General features: G+C 47.4%; 1 protein-coding gene across 2 annotated transcripts in view; it reads left to right on the top strand.

Annotated features, from left to right (window-relative positions):
• LYL1 (LYL1 basic helix-loop-helix family member) overlaps nucleotides 1–16,918 on the top strand; it is a 62,134-nt gene that overhangs the window by 31,907 nt on the left and 13,309 nt on the right. For both annotated transcript variants that reach the window (XM_073654253.1, XM_073654254.1), the window contains one exon: nucleotides 8,981–9,333. In XM_073654253.1, the coding sequence (XP_073510354.1) occupies nucleotides 8,981–9,333 (353 nt within the window). The remainder of the gene's footprint in view (nucleotides 1–8,980; nucleotides 9,334–16,918) is intronic.

Genomic DNA, 16,918 nt, shown 5'->3' with positions numbered 1-16,918 from the left:
GTGAGGGAGTGGAGTCAGTACCCAAATGCAGTTGCTGACACCAGTCCTCCATTGGTTTCTTAGAGCCGTTACCTTCCTCTGGTTGAGATGGAGGCAAGGGTTCCACGGCCTATACAGAGTTCTGGTTGATGGTGAACAATTTGGCTAGCGTGGCATACCGGGGCAGGTATACTTCTCTCTCCCCGATATTTATGATGCGGACGGGCACCCTCCCATGGCGTACATCGACCACCCCCCGTGCTGTCAAAATGGTGGGCCTACTGTCTGAGTAGACGGGTTCTACCATTGCTTGGTAGTCTCTACCTCTTAGACCAATAGCTGCCCTGCACCAAATCATCATCTCACTTTTTGGGGGCATGGCAATAGGGAACGGGTCACACATTCTCACGCTACCAATCTCACCACCAGATAGTTCCACCTGTTGCCGTTTCATCAGTGCCCGGATCTCTTTTTGGAGGACACGCTGCTGGCTGGAACTGGCGTTCTTGGCAACCTGTTGCAAAATAAGAATCACCTCTGCAAGACAGTTTTCGATTACGTTAGTACCTACGGTTATTTTTGGGTGACTCTCGTGACGGTCAATGTCCACAATGATCAGTCCTTGTGCCGGCAGTTCAACCTTACCGCCCTTGATGGTCACCTCTTTAAATCCTATCTGTGGCACGGGCTGACCATTGCTGGCGATAATGCTCAGGTCGTCATCTGGGTAGCGGGTTATGTCCGAGTCATTCCAGTACCGCTTGAAGAGCACGTACGGGATGGTAGTCACCTGTGACCCAGTGTCTAGTAGGACACTCATGGGAATGCCATCCAGTACCACAGGCAAGACCGGACGTCCCCCTACGTATTTATCACGCCAGTTCGATGGGCCTGATGATCTTATGCCTGGGGGTTGGCCCTCTACCCCAGGTTGTGCCCGTTTAAATGACAGTACCTTGCCATATGTCCGGGTTGATTGCAGCGGCGGCAGATGGGTTGTCCGTCCTCGTTGTATCAGTCGCTGGGTCTTCCTCTGGCCGGTGGGGTCCTCCTCAGTCGGCGCCACGGGATGTCCTCCGGTCCGGATGCCAGCTGGATCTTTTCTGGAGAAGAGACCTGTAAAGACTGCACAGTTCTGGTTAGTGCAGCAACGCTCTTAGTCAGCTCTTGGACCTGATGGTGCAGGTCTGTAGCCGGGTTATTGTTCAAAGCCTGCGCATCAGCTCCCACAAGCCCTGCAGACAAGGGCGCCGCGTCCTGGTGATAAGTGATAGCAGGGCGCCTGTGGGTCACAGCGCCACCTGGTGCCGGTTCTTGGAGCACCCGGATGGCTCTGTCCTTGAACTGTGCAAAGTCCAGGTCAGGGTCCTGTAAGGCCATTGCCCGCAACTGGGTTCGGTGGGCATTGCACAGTAGACCCTCAAATTGTTCGGTCAACAGCTTGTCTTCATTCCCCACACTGTCAGGGTCTGCCTGCTTAATGGCTCTCAGGGCCTCTTGTAGGTTTAGAGCATAGTCTCTTATACCTTCATGTGCCCGTTGTTTGCACCCGTAAAATCTGAGCTTTATTTCGGCTGAGGTTCGGGTATCAAATGTGTCTTTCAGCCGGGCTAGTATTTCTCTGACAGTCCTCTTCTTCCTAGGTGACCAGGACTTTACCTCCCTTTGGGCTGCCCCGATTAACTGGGCCACAAGGATGCTCACTTTTTGCTCTTCCGTGAGGGGGTATACCTGGAAGAGGCTATCCAGTCTTTCCCTAAAGTCACTTAGGGTATGTGACTCCCCTGAGTACTGGGGTAGCCAGGTTGCCCCAGGGATATAGGGCTTGGTGAATGGCATGACCGCAGCAGCGATTGCGCTGGCAGACGGGGTGTGGCGGTGGAGCTCCCCTCGGTATCCGACATCCTCCTTCCCCCCTAGTGGACCGTGGCCTACCTTGCGATGCTCTTCTTCCGTAGGCCGCGGCTCCGCAGTCGATCGTCGGGGTTGAGGACCTTGCGTCGCGCTCCTGTGACGTCAGCGTCGCTCCCTCTCCCTTCCAGGACCTTACGCAGCGTCATTGCGTGGGGCGGAGCTTCGGATCTCGCGCGCTTTCGGCGTCCACGCCCCTCTTCTTCCCGGGCGGCGTCCTGAAGATGGCGTCCGATGGCGGGAACCGACTCCGGATGGCGGGAGCCAACTGAAGATGGCGGGAAACGGCTCTGGATGGCGGGAAGACGGCTGCAGATGGCGAAAAGACGGCTGCAGATGGCGGGAAACAGCTGCGGATGGCGGGAAGCTTCTCTCAGGTAAGTGCAAAAGTCTTTTTCAGGCACGCAATACCCGTTGGTGGCGGGTTGGTTTGAATCCTGCCGACTACGCCAAAGTTGACGCGCCCCCTGGGCCTGTGTTGTGCGTGCACGTGTGTGCGGGGAATACCCGGAGCCGGATCGCTGGGGGTTGTAGTCTCCGTGGCGATGACCCGGTCCGTGCCCAGGGTGGTCAAATCAGTGGCAGTCTTATTAGTGAGATAATAGTCCGACTACGCCACCCATGGATTGCGGTCAGTGGGGACCGCTGCTGCAATGCAAACCGCTGAGGCCGGTGTTGTGTGTGCAGCTAAGAACGGGATGACTCCCCACGGGAGGAGTATAGCCTCAGGGCAGTTAGTGTGGATGATGGGAGTGATGGTGCACGAGCGCAGCAGGAATAACTCAGAGTCCGTGCAGTGCAGTTCAGGGTCTTTACTGATGTTATAAAGCAGACCCTCCCAGGAGTACTGGCTAGCAGTAGAGGCCTGGTCAGTCTGAGAGCTAGCAGGATCTCCCCTGGCCAGGTGGAGTTATAGGCCTCCCTGTCTATCTGTACTCTTTCCTGGCTACCTTGCTGTGTGCGAGTAGAAGTAGCCCACGTTCCTGAGTATACCGTGTGGTGCTCACCCGTACGGCCGGCGACTTGGGGCCTTCTGTTAGCCTCCGCTTCACGATGGCGGTGCTGGTCCTTTGCTTGTGACCGTGCCACTGGGCTTCTCTGGCCAGAGGACATGGAATCCCCTGCCGTTTGGATTCTGCTGCTGGACCTGGATGTCCCCACAGCCTCGGACTCCGTGTCCGGTCTTAATGTCTTCAGCCAGGGCGAGCTATCTAGCTTCCAGCCCCTGGCACTCGCTCCTGCTCCTACAGAGCTCCTTGCTGACACTTTCCCTGTGTCTGGAACTCTCTCCAGGCTCTGACTCACCAAATCGTCCCAGACCCAGTTTATAAGGGCAGATTCCTCCCCTCCCAGGTCTGGGCGGGCGGTGTTGCATGCTTAGGGCTCCTGACCAGAGAAACCTCCCACTTGCTCTCAGACGTAATATTTCTATTACTGTGGTAACCAGACCCCTGGGGTGCCACACTACAATATTAGGAGTGGCAAAATCTACAGTTTGGTACATCCTGAGAAAGAAAGAAAGCACTGGTGAACTCATCAATGCAAAAAGACATGGGCGCCCACGGAAGACAACAGTGGTGGATGATCACAGAATAATCTCCATGGTGAAGAGAAATCCTTTCACAACAGCCAACCAAGTGAACAACACGCTCCAGGAGGTAGGCGTATCAATATCCAAATCTACCATAAAGAGAAGACTGCATGAAAGTAAATACAGAGGGTTCACTGCATGGTGCAAGCCACTCATAAGCACCAAGAATAAAAAGGCTAGACTGGACTTTGCTAAAAAACATCTAAAAAAGCCAGCACAGTTCTGGAAGAACATTCTTTGGACAGCTGAAACCAAGATCAACCTCTACCAGAATGATGGAAAGAGAAAAGTATGGCGAAGGCATGGTACAGCTCATGATCCAAAGCATACCACATCATCTGTAAAACACGGCGGAGGCAGTGTGATGGCTTGGGCATGCATGGCTGCCAGTGGCACTGGGTCACTAGTGTTTATTGATGATGTGACACAGGACAGAAGCAGCCAAATGAATTCTGATGTATTCAGAGCCATACTGTGTGCTCAGATCCAGCCAAATGCAGCCAAACTGATTGGTCGTCGTTTCATACTATAGATGGACAATGACCCAAAACATAAAACCAAAGCAACCCAGGAGTTTATTAAAGCAAAGAAGTGGAATATTCTTGAATGGCCAAGTCAGTCACCTGATCTCAACCCAATTGAGCATGCATTTCACTTGTTAAAGACTAAACTTCAGACAGAAAGGCCCACAAACAAACAGCAACTGAAAACCACTGCAGTGAAGGCCTGGCAGAGCATCAAAAAGGAGGAAACACAGCGTCTGGTGATGTCCATGAGTTCAAGACTTCAGGCAGTCATTGCCAACAAAGGGTTTTCAACCAAGTAGAAGAAATTAACATTTTATTTACAATTATTTAATTTGTCCAATTACTTTTGGTCCCTTTAAAAACAGGGTGGCACATGTTAAGGAGCTGAAACTCCTAAACCCTTCATCCAATTTTAATGTGGATACCCTCAAATGAAAGCTGAAAGTCTGAACTTCAACTGCATCTGAATTGTTTTGTTTAAAATTCATTGTGGTAATGTCTAGAACCAAAATGAGAAAAATGTTGTCTCTGTCCAAATATATATGGACCTAATTGTATATATATTTTTTTTATTTTATTCTTTTTTTTTACAGTTTTCAATAGTACCCATTTCCGGAGGCGAGTCTCCTCTCCTCTAGACCTGGATACCATACGCACATTAGAACGCATGGAATGCGAATCTACATATACAGTGATGCGTAATCCATGCGATCTAATGCAAGTCAATGGCAGCGAAAACGCAGCACTTCCGCAAAATAATTGGTAGTGCTGCGTTTTTTTCCGCAGCGGAAATTTCCACAGCATGTGCACAGCACATGCAGATTATCATTGGGGAACATGGCAGGGCTTCTACCATGCGTTTTTTAAGCGTTTCTGCAGCGTTTTTGCCGCTGCGGAAACGCTTAAAAAACGCATCGTGGGCACACAACCTAATCCTTTATTTTGTGTTTTTAGGGGGATAATTTTTTTTAATTTTGCATTTTTTGCACCTACACATTACACTTATACTAACAGGTATGCCTGGCCCAGTTTTTTGGTTATGTTTGTTTTTTCATGTAGTTCTTACTAAAAACAGGTGAACCACTTCTGCCATGGCATAACTTGCTGATCTGAGTCTGCTACGCCTGACAGCGGATGATTATGTGATCACCGGGACCAATGGAAGTATCAGAATGGATGATGTTTCTATTCAGTACAAGATGTTCATTGAGTGCTATGTACTTCAGCCAGAAGAGAAGACAAAGCAGAGATAGGGTATGTTCACATGGTGCATCTTGACACCAGTGTACACAGTGACAAAGTCACTGGTAAAGTACTGGAGAGGAGATATGGAGCACTGAGATTGTTAGCTCCTTGTAATATAAACATAGGAAAAAATTTCCAGCACATGAAGGAATGAGGGGTTAATCAGTCATATTTAGTGCTAGAGTGATTAAACACCTGTAGAGAGGGAGGAAGTCAGAGGATAAATTTCCAGCCGTTTAGAGCATTTGGTGTGGGGAGGGCCTGGAGGTGAAAGCTCTGGAGTTGTTTTGTCATGTGAAGGAAAGCTAAACCTTGGGTTGTTTGTTCCTGAAGCAGGCGGCTACTCATAGTGACGTGCCCCCAGGGCCGTGGGGTACTCGGCAGCCGGGCCTACGGATGCCGGTGGGGGATATCACGGTGGCTGGCCCGGTCCGTGGCCCACGCCGGTCAACAAAAAGGGGAATATTTATAGGGGATTTGTAAAGTGTTCGTGACGCCACCTGTGGAATGAGGCCAAAGGGAGCCGCCGCTGCGGAGCAGTCCTCTGGAGCTGGTGTTACGGCAGCAGGGATGGTGTGGCTCTCCACAGGTAGAGCTAGCTCCAGGGCAGTGTAGAATGTGTAAGTTGCGCTGGGCGTTGTGGTGCAGGGAGGGAAAGATGGCGCAGATGAAAGAATGGACGGAGGCAGTACAGTGCAGTCATCCGAGTTTTTACTCACAGTTCTTATGACAGTTCCACTGGTGCACTGTACCGGTGCCAGCCTCCCACGTCGCACTACGTTCACCAGGTAGGGGTTCAGCACTTCCTCAGGCAGATTAGGAGCACCTGACAGAACCCCCCTTTTTTGTGTTGCACTCGCCGTACCCCCTGGGATCCCTTCTTTAGATCGGAGCCTACTCCTCTGCTCCCCACCTGGGCCTCTAGGACTGGGCCCTGCTTGTGGAGCAGAGCTCCTAAAGAGACTCTGCTCCCTGACTGACTTCCTGAACTGTTCTTCTGAACTGCTCTGCCACCCTAAGATGGCTTCCCTTTATATACCTACTGTCAAAATGCTCCCCTAAACTGCTTCCTCCACCCACACCCACTACTGGTTCCCCCTACCTCTGGGTCTCCCCCCCCCCCACTCCAGCCAGGGACAGGGGCTCAGCAGCTGCACACATGCATGTTGCCCTTCCAGCCGGCCTGGAGTAGTGTAGTGTTGAATGTGGGTGTTGGGGTTCCGTGCAGCACTCCCTCCTTACCTGAGAGAAGGAGACACCACACCTCTGGGTGAGGTGCAGTACCTCTGTGGCGACTGAACCCTCAGGGGCGCCACAATAGCAATAAGGACTAAGCCATATGTTATGTTTTTGTTATTCCTTTTAAACCAGGAAGGCCATGTTTGTTTTGGTAGCATTGACGTGGTTTATGCAGTGCTCTTAATAAACCACAGAAGATTTAAAGAGACAGTGTTCCTGTGTCTACCTCTATGTGCAAACAAGTGAGCCGATCTACCACAACACATATTGTTTTTACAGCAGAAGGTGCTTCAGGAAAATGTCACGGGTTTCTTCCCTAAAATGTATTTTCTGACGTCTTTTTTTTAATTCCATATACAGTCATGGCCGAAAGTGTTGGCACCCTTGAAATTGTTCCAGCAAATGAAGTATTTCTCCCAGAAAATTATTGCAATTACACGTTTTGTTATACACATGATTATTTCCTTTGTGTGTATTGGAACAACACATAAAAAGTGTGCCAACACTTTCGGCCATGACTGTTTAGCATAGTAGAAGAAGAATGGAGGGGTCACTTCTTTTAGCCGCTTCACAGCTTTTGAAGCCTGAAGTGCTTTACAGAACTTGCAAAAGATGGAACATGTGCACAGCAAGTCGTTTTGATATTGCTGTGCATATGTTCAATCTTTCTGATGTTTTTTTTGGCTCTTTTCCGGCAGATTCCAGGCAGCATCTGCCTAAAAAAGGCGTCATGTGCACATATCCATAAGCTGCTTCTGTCTTCACTCCAGGGTCTTTGGCTCTTTCCAACAGCCAGAGACCTGACCTTCTTCTGGTTGATTGGAGGAGCAAGAACATTAAAAGTAGTCTATAGGATCACAATGACTGTTCAAACCAAGCAAAGCTCATTGAATTGTGAAATATGGATGAAAATGAAATTACACATAACATCCACTATTATATCAAAATTGCTACCACATTTAAAGTTGTTGTTCGTTAACTATTTTATACTGTATTTCTTTGTATCTGAAGATGTCACTTGATGCACGTTAAATAAAGTGAGAAAAATGAGTGCGTGAGTTCTCACATCACCTCCTTTGTCTAAGCAGAATTTGGTAGGCTGCCAAAACTAGATGATCTTTCCAAGTTCGCTACATGCCGCCGTCCGTTCATTCCTCTATTTCGCCTCCATCAACATTGAAACTTTAAAAATAAATAAATAAACTCCGCACTGACTCCCAATGTTATAATGAAAGGGAGGCAGGTCAGCAGATTGGCTGGGATTTACTATCAAAATTGGTAAAAATAAAAAGTGCAGCAGTTTCCTTTAGCAGCCATCCAGTTTTCTGCTCTAATTTTTTCAATAATTCACTTCAAAATAAAAAATGTAACCGGATGGGTTTTGTAGGTTGATGTATCTCTATTGTTGTGCTTCCAGAGGCAGATTTTGTTCCTGCATCGGGGCCCATTGTGCAACACCACATGTACTGTATGTTTGTCTTACACTCAATGTTCTCCATAAGTCATTATACTCCCCGTCTTCACAAGTTCCAGATTTTGTAAGGATTTTAGTTTAGAAGTTCAGTTTTCGCCCCAAAATCTGCATCTGATGAGCTTAAAATCTACCTCTTAAGGGCAGGGGCAGGCGACCGTAGATGCTCTGATCCGAGAAAAAAACAGGTAAACTTTGATCAAACTCTGATCAAAGTTTGATCATCATTTCAGCATAGTGTGATCCGATGCTCTCAGAGGAGGAGCTAATGGAGAAAAAAAAATTCTCCATCTTCGCCATTCTGCGGAAATCAGAGATGTCATCCTAGTGCAGTCCAATGGTTTCATAAACTCATTATCTTGCATGGCCAAGTGCAATCTGAATCAGACATGTGAATGGCTCCATAGACTAACATTAGTTCGAGGGCAATCTGATGTTTTGTCAGATCGCGCTCTGACCAAAAATACGCTCATCTGCACCTGCCCTAATGCAAATCAATAGGATTTACCCAGTTCACTGACTTAAAAAAAATTCTGAGTGGATTTCATTCCATGTAATGAATAGCATAATATTTATTTTTGAAGATTCCTCGCAAAATTCCTCAATTACGATTAATCCCATCAGATTGGGGTTAATCCATATGTGGATCTGCTGCACACCCACAGCAGAAATCCAAGTACCGGTTCTGGTGAGTGGTGAGAGTTTTAGTGGAGGAACCAACACCAATCTAACAATGATCACCTCTCCAGATGATAGCCCACAAATATATTCTCTAAGATGAGTCTACGTAAGGGAAGTCAGTGAGGAAACAGCCAAATATCCGTCTAGAGCACAGACTTCAATCCCTTCTCCTTCTCCCGATCATGTTTTATATAAAAATCTTACTCTTCATTTTTCCTCTCTCAGGAGCGTCCAGTTTGCTCTCTCACCCCTGTTCCCATTCCCCTTATTCCTCCTAGCTCCCCATTCTCTTTGACTAACCACTCTCTCACATGCTTGTATTTTTTTTTTCCTTAGGTATTCTATGTTCTCATGTGTCCTTCTGACAAAAAAGGGACACCAAGTGACGGCACATATGCAACAATGGAGGACGATAAAAACTCGGTGGACAGACGGCCAAACACAGATGACGCTCTACCAGCCAGCTCTCCAACTTCACCTTCTGGACCCCTCACAGATGAAAAGCGGCCACCTGTGGGGACAGAAAAACTGCCCGCTCATGTACCAGTTATCAGCTTGGGACACAGTAGAGTGGCACTACGACCAGAGCTCACTGCTTTACGCCCTGTACCCTCCTTGATGCTGGCACTGCCAGGGATACGTGGACCATTGTTTCCGCCTCAGTTCCATGCTCACCCTTATCTTCCTAGGTAAGAACCAAAGGATTCTATATCAACACTTAAGGTGTGTCACCACCATTTTGGGTAATATTTGCCTCTTCTCTGTTGCTAGATGCTTCAAGTGTGATGGTCTAGTTGTTAAATTGACCATATGCGTAAGACTTATGTCGGTCAAAACCGACGATATTGACAGGTATAGCCGACGGACTAAGGCTATGTGCCCATGTAGCGTTTTTGTAGTGTTTTTGCGGCGTTTTTACGGCCGCGAAAACGCTTGCAAAACCGTTTGCCATGCAAAGCAATGTGAATTTGGATGTGCTGTGTACATGATGCGCTAATTAGTGCGCCGAATTCGCATTGCGTTGCCAAATGCAGCATGACCATTTCTACCGCGATTACGCTGCAAATTCGCGGCCATTGAGGAACATTGAAACGCAGCAAACCCGCAGGTATATGTGGATTTGCTGTGTTTCAATTAAATTCAATGGCCGCGAATTTGCAGCGTAATCACGGTGCGTGTGGTACCCGGGATGAAGAGGAGACTACAACTCCTCTTCATCCCGGCTACCATGCGGTGAAAAAAATAAATAACAAAGATAAAAATAAAAAAAAACCTGTATACTCACCTCTCCGGTCTCCCGGCCGCGTCCTCTCCTCGGCGTCCTGCGGTGACGTCATTTAGTTAGCTGATGGTCACGCGTGACCATCAGCTGACTAAATGACATCACCGCAGGTCCTGCCAGTACACCGCGGGACGCCGAGGAGAGAGGATGCGGCCGGGAGAAGACCGGAGAGGTGAGTATACAGTTTTTTTTTTTATTTTTAACTTTTTTAATTCTTTTTTCTTTTTACTATAGATGCAGCATTTAAAGCATCTAAGTTGGTCACACAATATAAATCCATGCCAGTTGCATGGATTTATATTGTGTGACCAACTTTTCAAGCACTTTTAAAAGTGATGCTCAAAATCACTTGGAAAAGTGCTTGAAAAAACGCACGCGAAAACACATGTAAAAACACTGAAAAAATGCTTCTCTCTGGCAGAAAAAATGCATGTAAATCTGCATGCGTTTTTTTCTGGCAGAGAGAGGCAAAAACGCTCTGCATCAAATCGGCTACATGGGCACATAGCCTAAAGTGTATGGGGGCGCCGGACGACTGATAGTTGGGAGTGGTGTTGATCTGGCATGTCCGATTTCTGACTGCCGATCACATTGTTCTCCCTGAGATAAGCCGCTGGCCGACGTGTCAGTTGGCGATTAACTCATAGAGTACACAGGTGTGATCGGCCGAACAAGCTCCTGTGTGTGCAAGAATCAGCTGAAATGGCTGTCAGTCAAATGATCTTTGAGAGAGAGAGATATTCCAGCTCCAAAGTTTGGTACCCCACATATTTCTATGGGATTCGGTTCAAGTTTAAGTTCAGGTACAGTTCTGGTACCCAAACCGAACTTTGACTCAATCGAACCCAACGACCCCAAACTACTGCGGGTCCTCTCATCCCTAGTTTTGACTTTTACTGCAGGCAGTGCAGAGGGGAGAGGCTCCTGCTGCAGACAATTTTCTTACAGTCACCCACAGGACAATGAGGAGGAGGGGGGATATGGATGAGCTTCTGAGACAAAGATTTAATTATATATTTCCATGATTTAATTGTAATACAAGGCATGAGCATGAGACAAAATACAGTAAAAATAGAGTACACTTTTTTATATACTTTTGGGGAATTTTGTGTTTGTTCTACCTTCAAAAGTCATCTAAATCAATTCAGTAGAGAAGACTGTGCAAATGCTATGGCCCTCTTGGCTAATTAACAATTCAGTGGGACTCTGGTAAGAAAGTAGGCTTTGGTGGCACATTTTTTTCCTAATGCTACAATACTTATCTCTCTGTTATTAACTTTATGTGTTATAGAAAAAGGTGGTGAAAATAGCATAGACATAAGCCCCGATTTATCAAGACTTTTGTCTGCCAACTCGCTCCACCTGCCAGCAGCTATTCCAAGGGAATCATGTTGTCAGTGCAGATCCCTGTATAGGGTTCAAATGGTGAAGATCTGCTAAACTGGGTGGATTGTGCAAAGGCCATTTGTGGAAGTCCTATTTAGAGCTGCCATTTTTCCATGTTCAGCTCACCGTTGGAGCCACTTGAGTAGCAGTGACTCACCAGTGCCTGCGCAGAAGAACAATGAAGCCAATGCCCATAGCAGGGCGACGCAAAAGGTAAGTATAATCGCACAATTGCAGGGCGCAGGTGCGGGACTCCGGGGCCAGCAATACACGTCACAGGCCACTGTGACGCTGATGGGAGCGGGGTGGCATGCAAATGAGGAACGGAGACCAAATTTTCTTCCAGGCACTGCACGCCCCGGAGCCTGGAAGAAATCATTAGCATACACGAATAACAGACGATTTCTGCACATCAAGACTGCAGATATGGGCATACAAGTATGAATTTTGTGACCATTCTATTACCTATATGCCCATGTTAATAGGTAAAAAAGTCCCAGAGGGTGACAGATTCCCTTTAATGTTTGAAGTAATGAAAAAAAAAAGATTAATGTGTATTGTGTAGTAGTAGGGAGGAGGTTAGAAGAAACAGCAACAGGGTAAAACCTGTTAGGAGAATTTCAACTTTTATCAAGTGAAAAGACGAGTACATCTCAATCCGATGAATACGTTTCTTTTGTTGATTGCTAGCAAGGAGATAAGTGTAGTCAGCAGGTTGTCTGAAGCTAATACATTTTGATCAAGCTTATATAAGCAATACAAGGTGTGGATAACATAATTAATATTCACATACGAACAGTAGTTTGACTGTGTTTCATAGGTGCTTTTTACAGTTTCGACATACAGTACTTCTAAGAAATTCAGCCATAGGCTACAAAGATAACGCCAGTTTTCCAGTCATATAATATGCTCTCCTGATAAAACTATATTTCTATATCTAAGGTTAAATATATAGTATTAATCTCTGTATGAATACAGTGGGGAAAATAAGTATTTGATACACTGCCGATTTTGCAAGTTTACCCACTACAAAGAATGGAAAGGCAGAATCTAAAAATAAAAATCCAGAAAATCACATTGTATTATTTTTACATAATTAATTTTCATTTTGTTGCATGAAATAAGTATTTGATACAATATAAAAACAGAACTTAATATTTGGTACAGAAACCTTTGTTTGCAATTACAGAGGTCAGATGTTTCCTGTAGTTCTTGACCAGGTTTGCACACACTGCAGCAGGGATTTTGGCCCCCTCCTCCATACAGATCTTCTCCAGATCTTTCAGGTTTCGGGGCTGTTGCTGGGAAACATTGAGATTCAGCTCCCTCCAAAGATTTTCTATACAGTTCACATCTGGATACTAGACCACTCAAGGACCTTGAAATTCTTCCTACGGAGCCACTCCTTAGTTGTCCTGGCTGTGTGTTTTGGGTCATTGTCATGCTGGAAGACCCAGCCACGACCCATCTTCAATGCTTTTACTGAGGGAAGGAGATTGTTAGCCAAAATTTTGCTATACATGACCCCATCCATCCTCCATTCAATACAGTGCGGTTATCTTACCCCCTTTGCAGAAAAGCACCACCAAAGTATAATGTTTCCCCCACCATACTTCACGGTTGGGACGGTATTCTTGGGGTTGTACTCACCCTTCTTCTTCCTCCAAACACGTTCAGTGGAGTTTATACCAAAACGTTCTATTTTGGCCTCATCTGACCACATGACCTTCTCCCATGCCTCCTCTGGATCATCCATATGGTCACTGGCGAACTTCAAATGGGCCTGAGCATGTGCTGGCGTGAGCAGGGGGACTTTGACTGCCCAGCAGGATTTTAATACATGTCGGCATAGTGTGTTATTAATGTTAATGTTTGAGTCTGTGGTCCCACCTCTCTTCAGGTCATGGACCAGATCTTCCCGTGTAGTCCTGGGCTGATTCCTGACCTTTCTCAGAATCATCCATACCTCAGGAGGCGCGATCTTGCATGGAGCCCCAGACCGAGGAATATTGACAGTCAGCTTGTGTTTCTTTCATTTTCTAATAATTGTACAAGCAGTTGTTGCCTTTTCACCAAGCTGCTTGCTTATTGTCCTGTAGCCCATCCCAGCCTTGGGCAGGTCTACAATTTTGTCCCTTGTGTCCTTAGACAGCTCTTTGGTCTTGGCCACGGTGGAGAGGTTGGAGTGTGATTGATTGTGTGGACAGGTGTCTTTTATACAGGTAATGAGCTCAAACAGGTGAAATTAATACAGGTGCAGAGTAGGAGGGCTTCTTAAAGAGAAATTAACAGGTCTATGAGAGCCAGAATTCTTGCTGGTTGGTAGGTGATCAAATACTTATTTTGTGCAATAAAATGCAATTTAATTATTTAAAAATCACACAATGTGATTTTTTGCATTTTTTTTAAGATTCTGTCTCTCACAGTTGAAGTGTACCTACAATAAAAATTGCAGACCTCTCCATTCTTTGTAGGTGCTAAAATGTGCAAATACTTATTTTCCCCACTGTATACTGATGTCTAAGGTTATACAGTATTAATCTCCATAAGGATATATTGATAAGCGATAAATGATATACAATAAATTATATACTTATTACAAAAATTTCCATAACAATACCTGTCAGAGCTTCTCTTCAATGTTTCTCCTATGTATGTAGTGAGTGAATTTAGAAGCAACAATACCACCTATAGTAGAAAAATATTTAGATTTGAGAGTCCTCAGCGGTTGATACCTTTTCATGGCTAACTGAAAAGATGGTAACAGATTGCAAGCTTTCGAGACTACTCAGGTCTCTTCATCAGGCGTAGTATAACACAAAATCTGAAGAGTCACATATTAAGCTGACTCGCCCCCTGGGCCGAGGGGCACCCGGAACCGGGCTTCTGGGGGTTGTAGTATCCGTGGCGGTGACCCGGTCCCGTGGCTCAGGGTGGTCAGGCCAATGGCGGTATTTTGTGGGTTTTAGGTTAATTGTCCGACTATGCCACCCGTGGATTGCGGTCAGGGTGTACCGCCGCTGCGAGGCAGTCCGCTGAGGCTGGTGTGGTGTGCGCAGCAAAAGATGGGATAACTCCCCACGGGAGAAGTATGGCCTCAGGGCAGGGAATGTGGATGATGGGAGTGATGGTGCGCGGGCGTCCCAGCACTAGTAGTGCTGGTGCGGCGATGAGCAGGAACGACTCAGAGTCTTTGCAGTGCAGTTCAGGGTCTTTACTGGTGATATTAAGGCAGACCCTCCCAGGAGTACTGGCTAGCATAAGGGGCCTGGTCGGTCTGCGAGCAAACAGGAGTTCCCCTGGCCAGGTGGAGTTGTAGGCCTCTCCATCTATCTGCACTCTTTCTGGCTACCTTGCTGTAAGCGGGTAGAAGTAGCCCACGTCCCTGAGTATACCGTGTGGTGCTCACCCGTATGGCTGGTGACTTGGGGCCTTCTGTTAGCCTCCGCTCCTGGATGGCGGTGCTGGTCCCTTCCTTGTGACTGAGCCTCCGGGCTTCTATGGCCAGAGGACCTGGAATCCCCTGCCGGCTGGTTTCTGCTGCTGGGTGGATATCAGTCCCCACAGCCTCGGACTCCGATGTCCGGTTATCAGATTCTTCTGCCAGGGCGAGCTATATCTCTGCCTAGCTTCCAGCCCCTGGTCTTCAGCTCCTAGCTCCTACAGAGCTCCTGCTGTAACTTTCCCTCTCCAGGCTCTGACTCTGACTCTCTAATCCCGCCCCAGACCCAGTTTATAAGGGCAGATTCCTCCCCTCCCAGGTCTGGGCAGGGAGTGTTGCATGCTTAAGGGCTCCTGACCAGAGAAACCTCCCACTTGCTCTCAGACGTAATATTTCTATTACTGTGGCAACCAGACCCCTGGGGTGCCACATTCCCCCCTAGTAAATTTTAGTACTCCGGGACTAAACACATTTTTAAGAAAACACAAATACAGGGTATAAACAATAATACAACAACATATATACAAGAAGCTTTAGTCTTTAGAGGTCACGGCGTGTCCGTAACCGGGTGTCCATATCACCCAACAAGGTGAAGTCAGGAACTCTAGCTTGAATGACCTATAATTCTCAGGGTTTCTCTCTGTGGGCCGTAGTTTTCGGCTGGCGTAAGCGATTACCCGTTCTTTCCCCTGCTGGATCTGGGACTGTACGGCTCCTAGCCCGATGTTGCTTGCGTCCGTGTGGAGGATAAAGGGCTGGCTGTAGTCAGGGTACGCCAGGATTTCATCCCCCGTGAGGGCCATCTTCAGTTGGCAGAAGGACTCCTCTTCCAGCTTTTCCCACCTGAAGGGCGGCTTCTGGTTTTTGGCCTTCCTGGATTGACCTATCAGGAGGTCCTGCATAGGGGCTGCCATTTTGGTGAAACCGGGAATGAATCTTCGGTAGTAGCCTACCAACCCGAGGAACTGCCGCACTTCCTTTATGCTGGAGGGTCTTGACCAGTCCTTAATCACGGTGATCTTATCGGGGTCGGGAGCCACTCCGTCAGCACTCACCACGTGTCCCAGGTACTGCACCTTTGGTTTCAGGAGGTGACACTTGGAGGGTTTCACCTTTAGGCCGTAGCTTGCCAGGGCGTCAAACACTTCTGCCAGGTGTTTCAGGTGGTCCTCGTAGGTTTTGGAATAAACGATGTCATCGTCCAGGTATAACAGGACCGTCTCGAAGTTCCGGTGTCCCAGACAGCATTCCATCAACCCCTGGAAGGTTCCTGGTGCATTGCAGAGCCCGAACGGCATACAATTGAATTCGCTGAGACCCATCAGGGTGGTGAACGCAGTCTTCTCCTTGTCCGCCTCTGCTACAGGAACCTGCCACTACCCGCTAGTAAGATCCAAAGTGGAGAAGAAGTTAGCAGATTTTAATGCAGCTAAAGATTCTTCTATTCTAGGTAACGGGTACGCATCTTTGTGTGTGATACGGTTGACCTTTCTGTAGTTTACACACATTCTCATTGTGTTGTCCTTCTTTTTCACTAGAACTAGTGGAGCTGCCCAGGGGCTACAGCTGTCCCTGATTACCCCAGCCTCCTTCATGTCCCGCAACATCCCTTTTGCATGCTGATAGTGTGCAGGGGGTACAGGTCGGTATCTTTCCTTTATGGGCGGATGGTCTCCTGTGGGGATGTGATGTTCTACCCCCTTTACTCGCCCGAAGTCTAGCAGGTGTTTACTAAAGACTCTTTCATACTCCTGAACCACCCGGTAGACTCCCTGCTTTTGGTGTGAGGGAGTGGAGTCCGTATCCAAATGCAGTTGCTGAAACCAGTCCTCCATTTGTTCCTTAGAGACGTTACCTTCCTCTGGTTGAGATGGAGGGAAGGGTTCTACGGCCTTTACAGAATTTTGGTTTATGGTGAACAATTTGGCTAGCGTGGCATACCGGGGCAGGTGTACTTCTCTCTCCCCGATATTTACGATGCGGACAGGTACCCTCCCATGGCGTACATCGACCACTCCCCGTGCTGTCAAAATGGTGGGCCTACTGTCTGAGTAGACGGGCTCTACCATTGCTTGGTAGTCTCTACCTCTTAGACCAATAGCTGCCCGGCACCAGATCATCATCTCACTTTTCGGGGGCATGGCAATAGGGAACGGGTCACACA

This window comes from Phyllobates terribilis, unplaced genomic scaffold (assembly GCF_046119375.1).
Source record: "Phyllobates terribilis strain yellow unplaced genomic scaffold, ASM4611937v1 Scaffold_11__3_contigs__length_659146591, whole genome shotgun sequence".
Taxonomy (NCBI): Eukaryota; Metazoa; Chordata; class Amphibia; order Anura; family Dendrobatidae; genus Phyllobates; species Phyllobates terribilis.
The sequence above is the reverse complement of the archived record's forward strand: the minus strand, read 5'-3'. Positions and strand labels throughout refer to the sequence as shown.